General features: G+C 36.9%; 1 protein-coding gene across 1 annotated transcript in view; it reads left to right on the top strand.

The window, feature by feature from the left end:
* LOC111236308 (receptor-type tyrosine-protein phosphatase C-like) overlaps positions 1 to 19,771 on the top strand; it is a 32,648-nt gene that overhangs the window by 8,505 nt on the left and 4,372 nt on the right. Inside the window, exons 2-10 of the mRNA XM_022765032.1 lie at positions 3,930 to 4,070; positions 4,890 to 4,962; positions 6,596 to 6,610; positions 8,260 to 8,436; positions 8,583 to 8,690; positions 8,947 to 8,949; positions 9,137 to 9,403; positions 9,747 to 9,854; positions 19,631 to 19,708. Of these exons, the coding sequence (XP_022620753.1) occupies positions 3,930 to 4,070; positions 4,890 to 4,962; positions 6,596 to 6,610; positions 8,260 to 8,436; positions 8,583 to 8,690; positions 8,947 to 8,949; positions 9,137 to 9,403; positions 9,747 to 9,854; positions 19,631 to 19,708 (970 nt within the window). The remainder of the gene's footprint in view (positions 1 to 3,929; positions 4,071 to 4,889; positions 4,963 to 6,595; positions 6,611 to 8,259; positions 8,437 to 8,582; positions 8,691 to 8,946; positions 8,950 to 9,136; positions 9,404 to 9,746; positions 9,855 to 19,630; positions 19,709 to 19,771) is intronic.

The raw sequence follows: 19,771 nt of genomic DNA, 5'->3' as shown, positions 1-19,771 counted from the left end.
GACAGGGCGATCAAAGGCTCCTCAGTCTTTGTCTGCTAACGTTGAATAGACAATAGTAAAGAGGGCCTGCTTTGATTTCAGCTCACTTTTATTGATCACAGAAGAGAAGGGATTGAAATATGAGAGACAACCCTGAACTGGATTCTTCTTTAGCTATTGATTATATCCAGAACAGACGGCATTTCACAATGATCCAAGTTTTTATTTTATCCTCTTTTTTTTTTTTTTTTTTGAACTATGAAAAAGTGTGTCTGGCTCTTCGCCTGTCTTTCAGGTGCAGCTAGTAATACACTGACTACCGTTATTTTACCAGACAATGCCTCGTCTTAAGTCTCATTTTTAAGCTGCTTCTTAAAGTTGACGTCCAAAAGTTATCCAGGATATGCTGACAGCAGCCCCCACTCCCTGTGCGCTCTTTCATCCATCCTCTCCTCCCTCCTCAGCAACCTTTAAACCTGAGTTTTAAGGAGGACATTTTGTTTCCAGAATTTCAGAGGAGGTACAGTCAGTGTGCTCAGGGGGCAGGGGGGTCGGGTACAAGGGGTGGAGGGTTGGGCTGTTGCACAGAAAGGACCGTGGGAACAAGCAAACGCAGGATGGCCAGGTAGAACAACCCCCATCCCCCCCTCGCTTCCTCTTATAACACACGCTCATACAAAGTTCCTCTCCCCTGCATACAGGGCCTCAGCTCATCTCACGGCAGCTGTGTTTAAATCACTCCAGAGATGCAGACTGCACGGCCTAAATTTGAGACCAGCAATCAGTTTATTGTCCCGCTTTTTACTGTTATGAGGTGAGATGCAGCAACTGCCTATGAGCTCAAGTTGTGTGCAAGTGTGTGATGGTTTAAATTTAACTTGGCTGGTAATAAAAAAACGAGTCAGTTCTAGTACCATGGTAATTAGAGAGAAACTGCAGTATTACATGATGTTGCTTTAGTGTATGGGTTAACAACAACTACAATGTGATCGATTTAGACAGCAACTTTAATCAGTGAAGCTCTTTTTCAAGCTAAAGAACAAAGAATATTTTTAATGTTTATAATACATTTGAACTATCTTTTCATTTTTAACACCAGAAGAATCCTTTTCCTTATCTTAAGGAGCAGATGATCGTTTGTCATGATGTCTACTTTTCTTTATTTCATGGCAGAAATAAGAATTTTCTCTGACTGAGTCTGTGTGCAGCCGGCGAGGTCCCTTCATCTTTAAAAGTGACTCTTTAGGGCCTCTTTAAGTTGAGCTGACAGATGTGGTTATTTGGGGACAGCTCATTGGCAAGTTTATGGCCAGAGTGCTTATTTTACTAGAGCCGAGCACATGTGCCTGTGACAGTGAGGGAAATCCTTTCGGAAGTCTGGCATACGGTTGAAATAAAGGAGACTTAAGAGGACATAAAACCTGCCTGATGTTTATCACCAAAAAAATCTCAGAGTTTTGTCCAAGAACACAAGATGATAAAGTTTCACTGAAACATCATTCAGGGAAAAATAAAACCTGGTTTTAATCCAGCATGCTGTCAACAGGATCTTAGGATTTGATTTGCACTTAAATGTTTAGATGATCAAATTTAAATTATGGAAATTAATTCCAAAATTAATTAAATTACAGTCGCAAATGGATTGTATGGATTTCACAGGGAGCTGAGTGCTGTTATCGATGCAGTGACAATTTTTCAGAAAACGAAAGCAAATAAATTGATGAAGCCATATAAAAATTATAATATTAAGTAAAATGTTATTATCTTCATGTTGTTGTGACCACGTGTGTTAATGTCATAATTTGCACATGAGGAAGTGAACAACTGTGTATAGTGGTATCCCAGCACCAAATACTCATAGTGTTTCAGCACCATTATATTCTTTCTTTCAATATGTAGAAATACACATTTACATACTGTGCATACTCTCTCTCGCTCTCTCTCTCTCCCACACACACACACACACACACACACACACACACACACACACACACACACACACACACACACACACACACACACACACAAACACTCCAGAGCAGACCTAACATCTTTCTCTATTTAAAGGCTGTAGTCTGGTCAACACAGAGGGGGGAGGAGGTTGGATGACAGTCTCACATAGGAAGTAAAAACGTGTGTGTGTGTGTGTGTGTGTGTGTGTGTGTGTTGGGCAAGGCTGTCCACATCTGACACACCCCCAGCCACCTGTAAAGCCTCGCTCTGAGGATCAGGTTTCTTTTGAACACGTTTAAGACAGCATTTGTTTCCAATAGTTTACAGTTTGTGAAAACGCCCGTTCCGGAAGGCTGGACCGATGCTTCCCAGTTTAGTTTTGCGGGGCGGTGTTTTATAAACCTCCTGTAGGGCTGCTGGACGGACGAGGGAGAAGCAGTGCGTGCCTTTTAAGAGCCCCTGACGGGTTTAGTGAGCCACTTTGCTTTTTATTTTGGCTCTGCTCACTGCAGGCTGCTTGTACTTTACTGTGCCCCCTCTGTGCTGGCCTGGTGGTTGCAGATTAAGGACATGCAGAGCAAGAGTCACTCATTACACCAGTGTTTTGTGTGTGTACACATGCTTATTATGTGTGGTGTTTACTGTGTGTGTGCCTGCCTTCACATATGTTAGTGTGTCAGGAACAGTGCTGATGAGTGACGCCAGTTGCGGCCTGCTGGGTGTAGCTTCCAACTGATAAATGACTGCAGGGACCGTCTTTCTCTACCTGAACCTCACAGCGTTTTCCCCGGAGAGCAGCCGCTGACAAATATTCTAACCTGAAAACCGAGCAGGCCTACAAGACAACTGTTTCATTCTAAATATGAGTTTAACCTGTTTAAAGTTACTCAAGTTCAAACAATAGCAGCTTTCAAATGATGAACAGGACTGTGCTGCTGTTCCCGCTTGTGTTTGGAGACTGTCCCTGGTGATTCTTCTCTCCCAGCAAACTAATATGTTTGATGCTCAGGCTGCCATTGCCAAGCATGCGCCACAAGCTATTTCAAATGTGCAAAAAAATATTGATATTCCAGGCTTCTAAAAACAAAACAAACAAACGAAAAAAAAAAAATCCAAGTCAATGTCCTCTGGAATGGCCCCATTTTTATGCCTCAGAACACGCAGATCACCTGGGACAAATGATGAGCTGAGAGAATATATCTGCTGTTTCTTTCACACTCCTCCTTTAATCTACACATAAACACACAAACATACCCGCTGTTTATAAAGTAACTTAAAAATCATCATGTCTTTCAGTTCAAACCCTATTTAGAGAATGGGTGCAGGCCTTTGTTTTTTTCTGTAATCTTGTCCTCAAGAAGTTCAAGTGTGAGCAAGCCACAAATATGCCAGTCATTCTGCAGCAGAGTTTGGTTTCACATTTAGATTTCTAAGCATGTTGGTTGTTATCTAAACTAATCAGTGCAGAAACTTGAACGCGCATTTTCCCATGTGAAATCTAACAGTTTTTCATTTGCACTGACATATTTAAGTGTATGCTCTTTGGGAAAAAATGAGGTTGGATAAATCAAAAAAAGCCATGTTTATTTTTCATTGTGTTACTGATATAAAGCTAAATGCATGCAAGAGGCCAAATGATTTGAGTAGACATTTCACAAAGCTCCTCTATGCTACAGCGTAAATTATATAAATACAGTATTTTAAAAGGACTCAGCAGTGGAAGAAAACTGCAGTGAGGACGTTTCACCACAAGATGGACTTAGGTATGCATGGATTTGGGATGTATAGTAAGGGAACCGGGAAAAAAAATCTGCATGCTGCCTAACTTTTTTTCAAAAAATATTTTTTATCATTACACCCAAAATGTAGAGCCAGTTTTATCTCTATACTTTCAAGCAGAAGAGTCCCTGAGGGTGGGGCCATACATGCTGGGAAGCGCCAAACAACTTATGTATTAATTCCAGATATTTACTTTTGTTTGTTTTCACTGTGTTCAGGGCTCCATGGGAGCAATTTTTGCTGTGATGAAACTGAACAGCAGTCCCTGCGGAGTTCATTACAGGGAGAGAGCCAGTGAACACCCCCACTGCTCCCCGGCCAAGAGGGATTTAGAGGACCCAGAGGGACAGCTTAGTTTGGTGGGTGGAGTGGAGGGAACGTACAAAATGGAGTGAGGGTGTGGCGGGAGGGGGCTACTCAGGGGACACAAGGAGGAAAGAGACCATAAACACTCAACTAATGACCTCAAACACACTAACAACACAGCAGAAATTAATGAAACGGCACAAATGAAGAAATTCATTTCTGGAGCAAATGTTTTCTTTGTTTAGTCTCTGAGAAAAAAGAAAGAAAAGAGAGTGTGTGTTTCTTGTGAAGGTACTGCAGCTTCTTGTGCGTTTTCAAGTACAAGCTGGTACTGGTACAAGCTTTAGTTTTACAGTAAGCCTAATGAGTCAGCGAAAAAAAAGGGAACAGTAAAATATTTGCCTGTTGTATGTTTCAGTGTCTCAAATCTAACGTCCTTGCTATTGAAACCCAGAGTAATCCTGTCTTAGAAAAAAAATCCAAGTACAAGAAGAATTCTGTTCTGGAAGTGTGTAAAAGACGACAAAATATCTCTTTAATCCGTCTGTTAAAGTGAAATCAAACAGTGTCCAGCTGTGCACAGAACATGTGTCTAAAAGTCTCATATACTAAACACTTCTACTGAACACAGTTAAACGTAAGTAGACAAAATGATTCATTAGGCTGAAACATGAGGAATAAAACATTACATTACATTGCATCTTCCTCTCATTGCACAAATGAATTACTATTTTGAGGCAAAGTTATAATGATTTTAATTTATTAATTTTTCTTTTAACATCTAAAGAGGAAAGAGGAAATACAACTTCTTCTTTTTTATGGCCTGGACATATCTGCTCTGGGTCCCCACTCAAATATACATATGCACCCAGCTCCTGGAGATGGCAGGTCTCTTTAGTCTCAGGATGCTGCTGCTCTGGGCTGGGCTCATTGGTTTGGCTAACTGTAAGTAAACCTTTATTATTTCATTTATTTTAAAATCACTCCTGCAATAATAATTTCGTATTCTTTTAAGGTGTTATGAATAAAATATATTATTATTTGCATTATACATTGTGAATTGAGTGAATTTTTTCTAATTCTAATTTTCATTTTTTAAACGAATAATCCACGCTATGATTACATGCATATTTACAGTATCTAGATTACTCTCTTTGTAAAGCACACAACAGAGATCTCCACGGGTTAAACGGGCATAAAAACCAATCAGGTCCGTGGCTCATGTGTGAAACACAGCTATGAAACTTTATTTGATGAAATAGCTTTACAGAATAATTGTTTTAAATCAGATCTAATACTCTGACAAATGCTACTATATTTGCACAGACACGTTCTCTATCTAATTAAACATAAAATCTGCTGAGGCAAAATGATCGGTATAAAGTAGGGGCAAAAATGGCCCTCTCGGAAAGCACAATGTGAAAGGTTCAGGTTTTTTTTTTTTTTAAAGTATATTTTTTGGGGTTTTATGCCTTTATTGATAGTGCAGTAGAGAGAGACAGGAAATGGGAAGGCAGAGAGAGAGGGGGAATGACATGTTAAGTGTAATAAAGCATATTATGTCTGAAGTCAGTGTAAATATTCTTTCTGTATTAAACCAAAAGTAGCTACTGTACCTTTATAACCAAAAATGACATCATCAATGCTGCAATGTGTTTAAGCATTTTAACATTACCATAAGTTTTAGACTGTTTTCTCTTTTGCAATTCCAAGTCAAGACCAAACAGTTGACTAGCGCAAAGAAGTTAATAATAATTATGATGTTTCATTCAAATTATGCTATCACCTGTTCCATAAATTGTCCTATATTTACATATCTTCAACTCCTACGGGCAGAAATATGTGTAACTAGAAACTGAATTTGAATCATTCATTTTTTAATTGAATTGCTCAACTTGAATAATTGCATTAAAAAGCTGAATTTGAATCACATAATTTGAGATAGTTTGGTTGGATTTGAATAATTGCATTGAAAAACTGAGTGTGAATAGCATAATTTGAAATTGGATAGATTAGCTTGGAACTGAATTCCAGTAAACTTAAAATTAAAAGCTAATGTAAATGAATAAAGTTGAATTAATTTGTTCTGAAACTGTATTTTATCCTCAGTGGAAATACTTCCACATTCAGTTCTCACAAATGAATTTCAGTTATTGCAATTTAATTAAATTTTTTAGTAATTATATCAGTATCCAATGTTTGTATTTCTTTTAGTAGTAGTTAGTATAAAGGATAAAGAGCAACAAAGTCCACGTCAGTAAGAGGTTGATTTGGATGGATGAATGGCTCAACAAAGCAAAGGAACTAAGACAGGTCATTCCAGCACTCTACCACTCTACCACACTCAGATGAAACTGGTCGCTTTCCTCTTTTTGACCTGATAAAGCTTTGGCCCTGCAGGAAGAGTTTTATTGGCCAGATGGCAGTGGATGTTTTAATAAACCCTAACATGAAGAATTCACTGTTTGTTGATGTCACTTGCCTTCTTTCCCCTTACATTCATATACAGTATAAACTATTATGATAAAAAAGATGCATTGATGATTTACTTTTTTTTTCTCTCTTTTTGTAATTCCAGGTCAAAGTGCAACAGGTGAGTGGCAAAACATACATTACCTAACATATAGCATTTTAATTTTACTATCATGAATAAAATGTTTATTTCTAATTATGTCACAAGCAGTGCTGTACCTTCACCTCATCCTCCCACTACCTTATTCTTTATGCTGTCTCATCTCTCCATAGCCACAGCAGCAAGGAGTGACAGAAATATCTATTCTCACTCTTATTCAACAGTTCGATTGACATCTCCATTTAATTAAACTGTTTCAATCAAGGCTTTAATTGCAAACACAGAGAAAGAATTCCACAGTAAACTTAATAGCTTGATGAGTCACATGATATACATGTGAAAATGATGTTCATGTACCGCAACATTCCCTAACATGACGTTTGCCCACAGTTACCCTCAACTACACACCGTTGATTAACAAAACTATTTACAATTGTATTTCTTTCCAAAATTAGACCCACAAATCACAGGAAAATATTCCTGCCAAGGGGACATAGAGTTTATACATAATACATTTATTAAGTATATATAATGATTAACTGGTTACTTGCACACACATACACACAATGAACTGTATTTGCCTCCTGTGGTCTGAAGTGCCTGCAAAGTGGAGTCTGAGCTAAGAACGCAGCCGACTCTTCTGGCTATGTGATTTGCTTCCTTTCTCTCAACAGCTTTCCAGGTTATACATCAAGTTGTATTGTTGTAACTTAGATGTGTTCCAATGGTATTTAGATGCATTCAACAATACTCATTTAGGGAAAATCTCTAGTTAACACATACGGGATCAGAATTGAAAAGAGCAGTAGTCCCATGGACTCGATGTTAGGGTTTAGATGAGTCAGGTTTTGCAAGGGCTTTGCCATCATTTGGAAACAAGTAAGTCACTGATTATCCAGCCAAGTTAAACATGAACCCTGATAATTTCTATTCATTGGGTTCACTTGCAAATATTAGTGACAAGAAAAAGAATCTATGTTTTTGAACATGACGTTGACTTGTTTCATGTGCTGTTCCAACTTATCCTGGGTTTGAAAGATTTAACTGCAACATTTATTCTCTACGAGAAAACACTAATACGAAAACTATGTTCTTGAATGTGAACGCAAATATACGAGAGTAGTCAGACTTGTCTTTCAATGTTCAACCACTCTGGTTTATTTATAAATAATTTATGTTTTCTATTGTTTAGTCAATGATTAGTTTATATATTGACTCAAATTTACTCTGTGAAGAAACGAAGACAGGTCATCCCAGCACTCTACCACTGTTGCCATACTCCTGATGAGGTTGGCAACCTTTAGATAATCTTGCAGTGTTTTTCCAAAGAGAGACAGCCTTCAGTCAAAAAACAGGAAATATTTGAACTCACAACTAATGCTCAACCTGATTAGTTTCCACTAGCTGTTGAGGCCTACTGAACCCATGCAGCTGAACACTGCCTTACTTCCTCTAAGTACAGATCTCCTCTTCCCCAGTGCTATCATTTTTTTATCACTCCTTTTCCTTTTTGCTTTTGAAAACAGATGTGTAGTAGATGTAAATGAGGAGAAGGAAAAATAAGTAGCAACACTACCTTTATCACAAGAGGAAGCAGGATTTATGATGTTATAGGAACTAGTATTGTGATACCGTGTTTGCCCTGATTTATTTTTTTTCTTGGAACGCAGATGTTTCATCCAGCTCACCTCCACGCATACCTTCAGTAAACAACGAATCTGTCACCTCCTCACCTCCACACACCATGACATCAGGCACCCAAACAACCGACCTCAAACCTCCACTCACCTTGCCAACCCCTAACTCACTCCCCTCAAATCAGACGTACAATTCAACTACCACGTCTGGTAATGTATTCAGCCTGTATACAGCCATGTTTGTGCTACATGATAAAATCCTGAAATGGTATAGTTAAGCATCATGTCAGGTAAGACTATTGGCAGTGAAGTATTTCTATCTGAAGATGACTTCCAGCATGCTCTCCCTCCTGCAGCCACTACTCCTACTCCCACACCCAAAACCAGCATCCAAGCAGTCTCTCAAAACCAGTCCTCACCTGCAGTCACCCTGCCCACCACCACAGTGCCTTCTACCACGCAAGGTTGGAATCTTCTCATTTATTATACAGGGGTATGATGAGATTGTCTTATTCATATGAGTGTAGACAGTGGACAATGGCATTAGCACGGCTGAGGTATGGGTTACTCGTCACTCAGAGATCAAAGGTACTTGCTGTACTTGCAAGATGCTTTGGAAAAGTGTTTCAAATGACTCATGTCGCATAATCATATATTAATGTTTCGTTTTACTCTTTTCTAATTTCCTTGAAATGCATCCTCTGACCTCCCCACCTGCAGCCTGTGAGTATCAGTTTGAAAGATAATCCAGTTTACAGTATGTTTTCAAACACTTGCAGTAATTATATTGGTATCCAGAGTCTGTGTTCCTCTTTTACTTTACAATGAATGTAGTGACAGTTTGTTTTTACAGTGTTTTACAGTATTACGCATAACTAACATATTTTCTTAACTCTGTTGATGTCTGCAGGTTCCTACACTGTAACACCCATCAAGTTTGGCTTCCAGATTGACATTAAAAGCTCTACCCCACGTAACTACACCATAAACATTAATGAAGAAGGCCGACCAGACACTGGAAAAAACATCACCGTCCATCAGTCCAGTCAAAGCTCATCACATGAAATCAAACACCTGAAGCCCTGCACTGAATATGAGCATTATGTGACACATCTTGATGGTGCTGGTGAAAAACACTGTAGCCACACTGAAGATAAAACTAAAACGACTGACATAAGTGAGTAAAAATAATTTATGTTGGTGTCATGCATTAATGAAGAAGGCCGACCAGGACACGTGGAAGACACATCCACCGTACCATCAGTCCAGTCAAAAGCTCATCACAGGAAATCAAACACCTGAAGCCCTGCACTGAATATGAGCATTATGTGACACATACATTGATGGTGCTTTTGGTGAAAAACACTGTAGCCACACTGAAAGATAAAAACTAAAACGACTGACATAAGTGAGTTAAAAATAATTTAATGTTGGTGTCATGAACTCGCTTTCTTTTAATTGAAGAAATTAGACTGTGTGTAAAATGGAGAGACATTTGATGCATCACTTGTGTATTTCAGGTAAAGATGACATTGAAAGCATGTCAGCTAGCAATCCCTGGCACTGTTTTGTTACCGGAGTGACTGGGACATCAGCTCTTTACTATCAACCACAAATGTCTGTGCGATGTGACAATAAAACATTCTGTGTCAAACTCGGTTACAATGACATTTGTTCAGATTTTACTACAAAGTTCACATCCAGAAAAGTGTCCGGACACTTCTTTTAGCCTCACCAAAAGCTTCATCCCTGTGGTATTATAAAAGAGTCTGCCTTTATTTGAAATGCATGTGCTTTAGATTTAAATTTCATCATTTTTAATCATTTTTTTTCCACAGATTTCTTAAACGCAAGTGAAATACAATCAGATTGTTTCCACTAAACTTCCAGTGAAAATAGAAACAAAATTACCTCCAAAACTGATAAAAATCTCTCTGCTTATTACACCTGCGGGGTAAGTGAAAAGGACTACTAAGTAAAAAGACATTGTGTGGTTACTAATATTATAAATGATTTACATGGAAATAAATAGAGATTGACTCTGCAATTCCCTGTTTTAATAAAACTTAAGATATATATTGAATTGCTCTGTCAGTGAAGGGGAAGGTGAAGTATTACTTTGTGCTCTCAGTGAATCAGTTCTTAAAAAAAGATTTTTTTATATTTTTTCTGAATGAGTCAAAATTCGATTTAATCTGAAAAGATGCTGCTACATGAGCTCTGCAGTATAAATACTAGTTGTTGAAGAAATGCTGTCATCCTCGTGTCTCCTCAGAGCAGTGGCGGTAGTCCACTGAGCCTAAGCTGGAGTCGAAGCTGGAGCGGAGCTGGAGCCCGTTTTACTGACTACAGCTGTAGTTGGTTCAGATCAAGGACAACGATGGTCACCATTAAAAACCACAACTGCTGTTTACGTCAGGATTGACTGGTGGTATGTTGAATGTTCACTTCACCTCAGTGCAATGAAAGCTTTTATCCTCAGATACTGTGGAGTGAAATTACTGTGTAGCCACCAGAACTCAAGTCTGTTACAGATGTCTGATGTTCCAAACAGATTTTAAACATAATCGCCACAAAGAACAGAGTAACCAATACGTCTATTGGCTTGAAGTGGAGCACAACCAGTGACAAGTGTCAAGAAGTCCTTCATGAGCTTGATTAAGCTTTCATACGACTGCAGCTGTGGTCCTACTCCCTCCCATCAGACACAACAGGAGTAAGTGAAAAATTATTCAGATTTAACTCTCTAATGTTTTTAATTCTTTTAACAGGAATTCATTTCTGAGAAGTTGTTGGAGATCCTTTTCTATTCAGTTATCTAAATAGTAAAATATACTGTGGAACATTTTGAGTCATTGTTGGAGCTACAGTCGCTCCATGCTAACCCTTCAGCATCCTGAGTGTTAGTAGGTGTTAAATAAGAAAAACACAGCTTTCACAAAATCAACATGAAATATGACACAGAAATAACACTGTGATTGTTATTAAACCATGGAAACCAAAGGTTTTCAGTTTTCACATGTTTATTGGTCCCAGTCTGCTTTCCTACTAGCACATAATGTGGGACAATAGTTTTAGCTTGCAGGGCCAAAGCTGGTGATCTACCAATGATGCATTGATGATATTAACTGATTGATTAACATCCATTCTTCTTGTCACTTGAAGTGCAAAAAACAATCAGCTGTTTGATGTACACCCTTAATTTTTGTCTCTGTTGTGTTGCTATTTCAACAAAACAAACTAACAGCTTGTGAAAACTTTAACTCAACAGGTTAAAGCTAAACCATCAGGAGGAAACATGTCTTGTTCTGGACTGGAACCATTCACCACATAACACCTGTGGAGTCAAACCCATCTACAACAACAAGAGAAGATGCTAAACAAAACTCCAGTGACACAAGTGGACTGAGGCTGGAAGTAAAGTAACCAATGAAAAATGATCACAGCTGATTCTATGATCTAAAATCTATGACACAAGAAGAATATTGGACTATATTCACTGACAGTCTGTGCTGCACACTACATTTGAATAATTGAGTTACTCATGTGGCAGTAAGAGTATCTGTATGAAACACTTTCTTAATGGACCAAACAGCTTTGAAAACTGTTTCAGTATTTGGAGAAAACTGATCCCATGTGACGTACTGATGACTTAAAACACCTTGTTCAGGAATATTGGTCCCTACAATGAATATTTGAATTTGGAACTTCAACACAATATTTACTGATAATAATTATAATATTATTTATACTTTAATTAATTATATTTAATTATATTTGAAAATGAGTTTTTTGTATTACTCATTTATAAAACAATTAACAATTATAGATTTTCTTTCTGTTTGTCCTTTTTAATAAATGTTGCTGATCAGAGAGCAAATAATTCGCACAGACAAATACCAACATTCATTATGTAAAGAGAAAATGTATATCCATTACACACTCCAAACCAATTGACAGTGAAGATTTAAAAAGGTACCTTGCACTCTGTTATTCATCACTGTAAGTGGAAGAGCCCTGTTAGTGTGGAGCCAGAGTCTAAATTACTGGACTTCTTGGTTGTAAAATCTTTACCAAGTGGTACATGATCATTTAAAAAGACATCCATTGATTGATTAAATAACCATTCATGCTTTAAAGCATGTATTAAAAAACAACAATAGATAAGCATCAGCAAATTTGCCAAATAAATTGATTTCATTATGCCTGTCTTTACATAATGCACATTAAAAATATATACAACATCTAAAACATCCTTGAATGCACAAGACAACCAGAAATACAGCAACACTCTGATAATTAACAATAATATTGTTGATTAACTGTTAAAAACTGCTGTTAGAGCAAATTAAAATCACTTTAACGGTGACTATGCTTCTGAAGATAAGTGTGTTTTTCTTCATTTTCCTTACAGTACCAGACCGATATTAAAGACCTGGACGTCACAGCCAGAGCATAATGTGCTGATTATAGTAACCTGTATTCATTCAGGAAAATTTAAACGGTCCTTGAAGCAAACAGAGATACAGAGCCAGACTTCATCATGGTGGTGTCATTGTGAACCAGAACTTAAGAGAAAGAATGCAAGGTTTGAATTCAGGACCTGAGTTACTCTACGACCTAACACAGTGAAGGTTTGATGATCCTATTTTTTAGTTTCATTAGATATGATCACTTTACTCTTCATATTCTCCAGATTCTGTAGAACCTGGATGAAGGGAATTCTCTGTCATTCCAGGTCATTGCTTTCAACACCTAAATTGGAGAGCAGGCCCAAGACAAAAGGAAGTTTTACTTCTGTATGTACTGTTTGAAATTAACAAACACAAGCTGTTTCAATTTTGATATATTTGTTTTTCTGACATTCAGTACACACCACTTAATCTTCTCTACATTGTATCTTGAACACCACCCTGATATTCTTCTGTTATAACCATTATTTTACAGACAGTGACAAAGCTGTCATTGCGTTTTCTGCGTCTCCTCTCATCACCATCACATCTGTTTGTGTGTTCTCGCTGTCTGTGTTGGTCTACAAGATTTACATTAAGACGTGCAGAAAGTCCATGAAAGTAAAGATCTTTTTGTTTCTAATCTCCTTCAAAACGTTGACTGTTCACATTTGACAATTATTTTATTTCATTCAATTATCTTATCTAAAAAACAATATGTGCTTTAATTCATGATACCAGAGAGGTAGTTTTGAAGATGAACTATGTTGATTGTTCCATTCTGTATTTATATTCATATATAATGTAATTCTTTAAAGCCAGTCTTCACTATTTTCTCCACCAGTGATGTGAATGAAGATGTGATGCTTGAATCAACAGCAAGTGAGTCGACTTTAAGTTTTCATGGTCTTTCCTACATTTTCTTTACTATAGGCAACAAACAACAATCACATTTAGCAGCTACAAGCAATGACTGATGTTTTTAGCTGCTAATTATTTAGATCATTTCTTATCAATCCTGAATACTGTATTGAGATATTAAAAAATCTTCCAAAAGGATGGTTTTATTCTGATGAAAATTATAGTGATCAGCAGCTGTAACAAGACTTTGGTAAACATATAGTGTATTAGTATATTTTAGAAATATAATATTTAACAAACACTAACTTTCAGTATTTCCTGTTGGATTTTTGTTGTAGTTTATGTTAATGTACCCAACTCCTGGATGCATCATTAAAAAAACTTGCTGATGAAGAAAAGCCTGATGGAGCTGCAAATCCAAATCATTTACTCTTTACTCTGCCTGAGTTATCAAATGTTTATCAAAGTATGTAGTGAGTCTTTTGCAGTTAGGACAATTGATTTCCAAACTTTTAACGAACTTCTTGTTATTAAGCTAAAATCTCCATTACTATATTAGATGTAACTGTTTAAACTCTATGGTACTTTCTCACTTTGTTGCATTTAAAGAGTTTAACATGTTGCCTGTTGCTTTCACATGAATATTGTAACATGTTAGAAATGAACTTTTTTTTTATCGATGTTTCTAAGCCCCTTGAGAGCTTTGTAAAATAAATAAAGTTACACCAACTAAAATCCCAACCAACACACAAGTTGTTGCTGATCATTTTACTGACGACTCTCAGCTCCCAACCCTTCAACTTGCTCACGAGTAAAAAGCAAAGCTTAGATGTGAAGCAACCTTTGGATCTGGCTGGGATTCGCTCACATACTCACTCACTAACGCCACCTATAAAAGAGTAAAGTACAGCAGCAACAATTACGGCCCATGATCATGTTAAAGGTACAGTTTTTTCTTCCATTTTTCAAAAATATTAAACAAACACACCCACCAAAAAACAGCCAGCTCATGTATAAATTGCAGCCGCTATTACTTAACCATGTCTACTACTGTGTGAGTTCAGATCCTCTGAAGCTTGTCTAAATTCCATTGACTCCTCCAAATGTAGCAGCCGCCTGTTTCCTGAATGAAGAAACACACTCAGGCCTTTGTTTTCCTCTGATATCCTTAATCTATCTATCAGTTGGTTTAGTCAATCATCATCAATATTATTCTTATTGCTTCAATATATCAGTTAGTTTGTGCTCAAACATTGGCTTTTGAAAACTAAACCACTGCACTAATCATGTTCTGTAATCCTCACATACCAAACACTTCTACTGAAAAACAGCAATTACAACAGCATGCACACTGCATATCAACAGACTGACTATCAGGGACTATCAAAAGAGCAATAAAGTAAAAAAAAAGATATTGAGGTCAGATAACAGAGGACTTTCCTTTGCACAGATGCATCACAGAAATGAAGCTTCCTGCCCACCAACATAAAGGTAAATTCTGGGTGTGATATCACTCTTGCCTCACTTAACTGGAAACCAGAGTTGCAGGTTTAAAGTTTGAACAAGTCAAGACGCTGCAGTCAACAACATTAAAACATACAGCTTCTTTAGGGAGTGTGAATTTCTGCCCATTGGACCGATACTGTATGGGTGTGTGGCCGCACCACACCCCAACTCCTGGTAAATGGCAGGGCTCTGTGTTCTCAAGATCCTGCTGCTCTGGGAACCGGGGATCATCAGTTTGGCCAATTGTGAGTAACTATCTTCAATGTTTAATTTAATGGGCATCTTCATAAAGAGAGTGTGGAGCCAAGAATGTGTGTTTCTAACACAAGTCTTTTCTATCCGTCACCCTCAGAATTCAAGATAGATTTTTTGTGACATAAAACATGGAAGCGCTGGAGGTGATGAAGTCCCGTATCCTATACTGTATTTGTGCAAGAAGAAAAATAAAATCAGACTGTTACCACTCAACTCCACTGAAAAAAAAAGAAATTACAAGTGAACTAACCTCTGAACCGTCATAATAATCCTCTACTGAGGTCTTATGTGTGTGCGTTTTTTATTTATTATATTCATGCTAAAAAATCACACAACAAACTAATAATACAAGTATATAATAATAACATAACAATAATAATGATTTTCAACGATAATATTAGATGATAATCAAACATTTGTTTGATATACAAAGCCAGAGTTGCACGTTTTTATCAAGAGTAAGCAGATGTGATGATATCTTGAAGGAATATGGTTCTTTTCTTATTTTGTTACAGCACCAGATGATATGGGGACTAAACTGAAGACCGACTGGCTCCAGCAGCCGCATGTGATTTATAGTGAGCTGTGAATATTCAGGCGCTTTAATGGGACCTGACGGTGATGTATAATCACACTAACATCGTTATGCTTGGTGATACTCCTGCATGTTACGTATGAAAACCCAAGTGCGTTTGAATTCAAAAGATCTGACGTACTATGAGATAATTCGCCTTGATAAAAAAGGTATCCTTTCTGTCTTTGCTCAGTCCAGCGTAGACTGCTTTCCAGAATGAACACTTTGAGGGCACGAAGGTTCCAAGACCATATGATGGTTGGCTACTCACTGTATGTGCTGTTAATTTCAGCAGAAATTGCACTTCATTTGAAAAAATCACTTTTCAAACAAATCTTATTCTGACAATAAGTCCGCATCTGCATTGTCTTATATCTGTGTATTCCATACTGTTTTCTTTCTGCATAACACTCGATCTTTGCAGATCATGACAAAAGCGTCATTGCAGTTTTACTTGCAGTTAGCTCATCGTGCCTCACGACCTGGTGGCAATACTTGTGGGATGATCGACAAGCATAATACTGTTCTTAACCAGCTGTTCCTGAAGCACGCAGAAAGTCTCGTAAGCGAACAACTTTGCATCTAATTCCTGCTTGTAAATAAAGACAGAAAACAAGTTAAGCAGTGGATACAGATTGTTTATTGAAATCATGTCCTCAAATCTACTTGGTAAAGGCTGTTTGACGTTGTGTTATTCCACGTGTATTTTCACTCATCCAATTTAAAGTGTTTTCAAGTAACTTTAGATTTCATCCACAGTGACCGGTGAATGAAAAACGCGAGAGTGTCGAATTGCGTGTTACAAGCGGCGAGCAAGATAATTGCTCCTTTGCGTTTTCTGTTTCTTACACTGTGTAGTGCCTTTCTTGAAAATTGAATGAACTGAAGCCAACATTCATGTCACCTTAGTTCCTTCTTCTGTATTTGCTACATGCTTTGTTTCCTGTGGGCACAATGTAAATTAAATTTCCCTTGAATTCAAATAAATATAATCAGATCAATCAATCCATCAAAATCAAAATCTTCGCTATTCTCTGGCCTAACCACATGTATGTAATTCTCTAATCTGCAAAAGAGTCTAACCTGCACTACTTTATGTCGGGGTGATTGGAACAGATGGTTAGATAGTTCTTCAGACGCATGCTTAACCACAGCTAAAAGCATGCATTGCAACGCTGCACGAAATCTGTCTAGACTGATTTTTGAGGCTGTATTATACTGACATTGATGATATTAGACTGAACAGTCAGGTGCAAAATGAAGCAGCGTAAATATTGCGACAAAAGAAAAAAATACTTGCAGGTCTGCCATTTGGCAGCAGAGTGTGAGCGTTTAGAAATGAGTTACGAAAATAAAATAAGGCACCCTTTATGAAATTCGCGTTGTCACTTTCTTGATATATGTCATTCAGCACATATGTGCACGTTTCAAAACTGAAGCTGTTGTTAATGTCCTGGTCTCTATACACAACAGGACTAGAACAGCAGGTTTTAGCTGCTTCACTCAATAACAATGGTGCATATTCTTGTGGTTATTGTTAGTGTATTTTTACTGTAAAAACAATTACGCGAGCAATGGCCTGTATGCTAATGTATAATCAAATCCAGTGTTTGATTGGATGGGATTTATGGAAAATCCAAATTAAAAAGCTGGTATGATTCCAAGCATGCACTCTAAAGATAGATATAAAAGAAAGCTCAGTTGCACCAGTTACGATACATACATACATATATACAAAAGAGCTGGGTTGATAAAGGGTTTTAAAACGTGACATGAAATGTATTTCATTGTCTATATTTTTTTTCTCAAAAACCCACACTTTAATTCATATGGTCAAAAATTAATGAAAAGAAATTCAGAGATGACTCCTTTTGTTCTAAAACAGATGAGAGAATTTAATATGAAAAAGTCTTTACGTATTAGTAGGTTAGTGTAATAAAATAAGAGTGGGTTAGAACTGATTTTAAATATTTAAATTGATGAGATATTGAAGTTCTTGTTCTCATGAATTCATACCAGCAGGTGAGGTTTAGGTGTGGTGAAACACAAGTCAGAAGCTGTGACATGATTGAGATACAAACAATGTATATGATTCTTAAATTTTGCATCAGTTCTGCGACGTATCAATAAAAAAGAGGAAAGTATTTAATGTGACTATCGTCTATGGTTCCCCACCACAACGAATCTTATTTCACAAATACTGCTAACTCCTGGACGTGACTAGGTCTCAGGACCTCAAGACTTTGCTTGCTTTAGGTGGGATCATATGCTAAGAAGATATGTTCATAATTGTCATTTTTCAATTAATTTGATATTATACATTATCAATGCACGTTTTTATATAATTGTTACCCAATGATAATTACTTCAGGTCAAATCACTACAACTTGCTGGCAAAGGATTACAGGTAGGTGAAATGAAATTTATGCATTACTATATCGTATATGTGTTTTGCAACAGTCATTACCATCATTTTTATCCTATAAAAACATGTTATTTTTTTGGAATGTTTTTCTAATCTCTTGAAAACTGTATTTAATTTTAGCTTCCTTCACTCTAGAGTGTAAGTTGCTGTTGTCCTTTGTGTTCTTTATGTTGTTTTATTTGTTTGATTGTTTGTTTTTTGGATAAATATATTTTCATTACACATCATACATTTTACTGTATTGCTTTACAACACTGAAGATGTGGATTTCATGGGGATCACATTAAGGACTTTTTCTTTTTATGTAGTATAGTATGTTATAGATATAGTATAGTATAGTATGTATAGTATCGTGTAAGTATGTATAGATATAAGCAATAGCATAGCATTCGTAGAACATTGCATTAGAATATTATGTATGTGTATTACTATACAGCATAGTAAAGTCATGTATAATATAATATATTATAGTCATAGCATAGCAATAGTATACCATTAGTATAGTTATGAATACAACATAGTACAGTATAGTACATTATACTTATAGTATAGATAATAGTAGTAATATAGCATAGTAGTAGTATAAGCTGATACTATTGATTATACTATACTATACTGAAGTACAGTTTAGTAATGCCTAGCATAGTTAAAACTATAGTATGGGCAATTATAGTATAGATTAGTATAGAATAGTAAGTAATCATACCATATCATAGTATAGTATAGTATAGTATAGTATAGTTTCTTTTAACTCTGCTTTGATGTCTGCAGGTTCCTACACTGTAACACCATCAAAGTTTGTCCAGATTGACAAATTAAAAGCTCTACCCCTCGTAACTAACACCAATAAACTTATATGAAAGAAGGCCGACCAGACAACTGGAAAACACATTCACCGTCCAATCAGTCCAGTCAAAGCTCAATTCACATGAAAATCAAACACCTGAAGCCATGCACTGAATTATGAGCATTATTGTGACAACATCTTGATTGTGTGTGTGAAAAAACACTGTAGCCCACACTGAAGATAAAACTAAAACGACTGAACATAATGTGAGTAAAAAATAATTCTAATGTTGGGTGTCATGCACTGCTTTTCTTTCAATTGAAGAAATGAGGACTGGGTGTAAAATGGAAGAGACATTGTGCATCACGTTGGTGTATCAGGTAAAAGATGACATTGAAGATGTCAGCTGCCATCCGGACGTGTTTGTTACCGGAGTGACTTGGGACATCAGCTCTTTACTATACAACACAAAATGCTGTTGCGATGATGTGACAATAAAAACATTCTGTGTCAAACCTGGTTACAATTGACAATGTTGTTATCAGATTTTACTACAAAGTTCACACCCAGAAAAGTTGTTCCGACCACTTCTTTTAGCTCAACCAAAAGCTTCATCCCTGTTGGTATGGTATAAAAGAGGTCTGCCTCTAATTGAATGCATGTGTCATTTAGATTAATTTCATTCA

This window comes from Seriola dumerili, unplaced genomic scaffold, assembly GCF_002260705.1.
Source record: "Seriola dumerili isolate Sdu_G_001 unplaced genomic scaffold, Sdu_1.0 BDQW01000002.1, whole genome shotgun sequence".
NCBI classification, from domain to species: domain Eukaryota; kingdom Metazoa; phylum Chordata; class Actinopteri; order Carangiformes; family Carangidae; genus Seriola; species Seriola dumerili.
The sequence above is the reverse complement of the archived record's forward strand: the minus strand, read 5'-3'. Positions and strand labels throughout refer to the sequence as shown.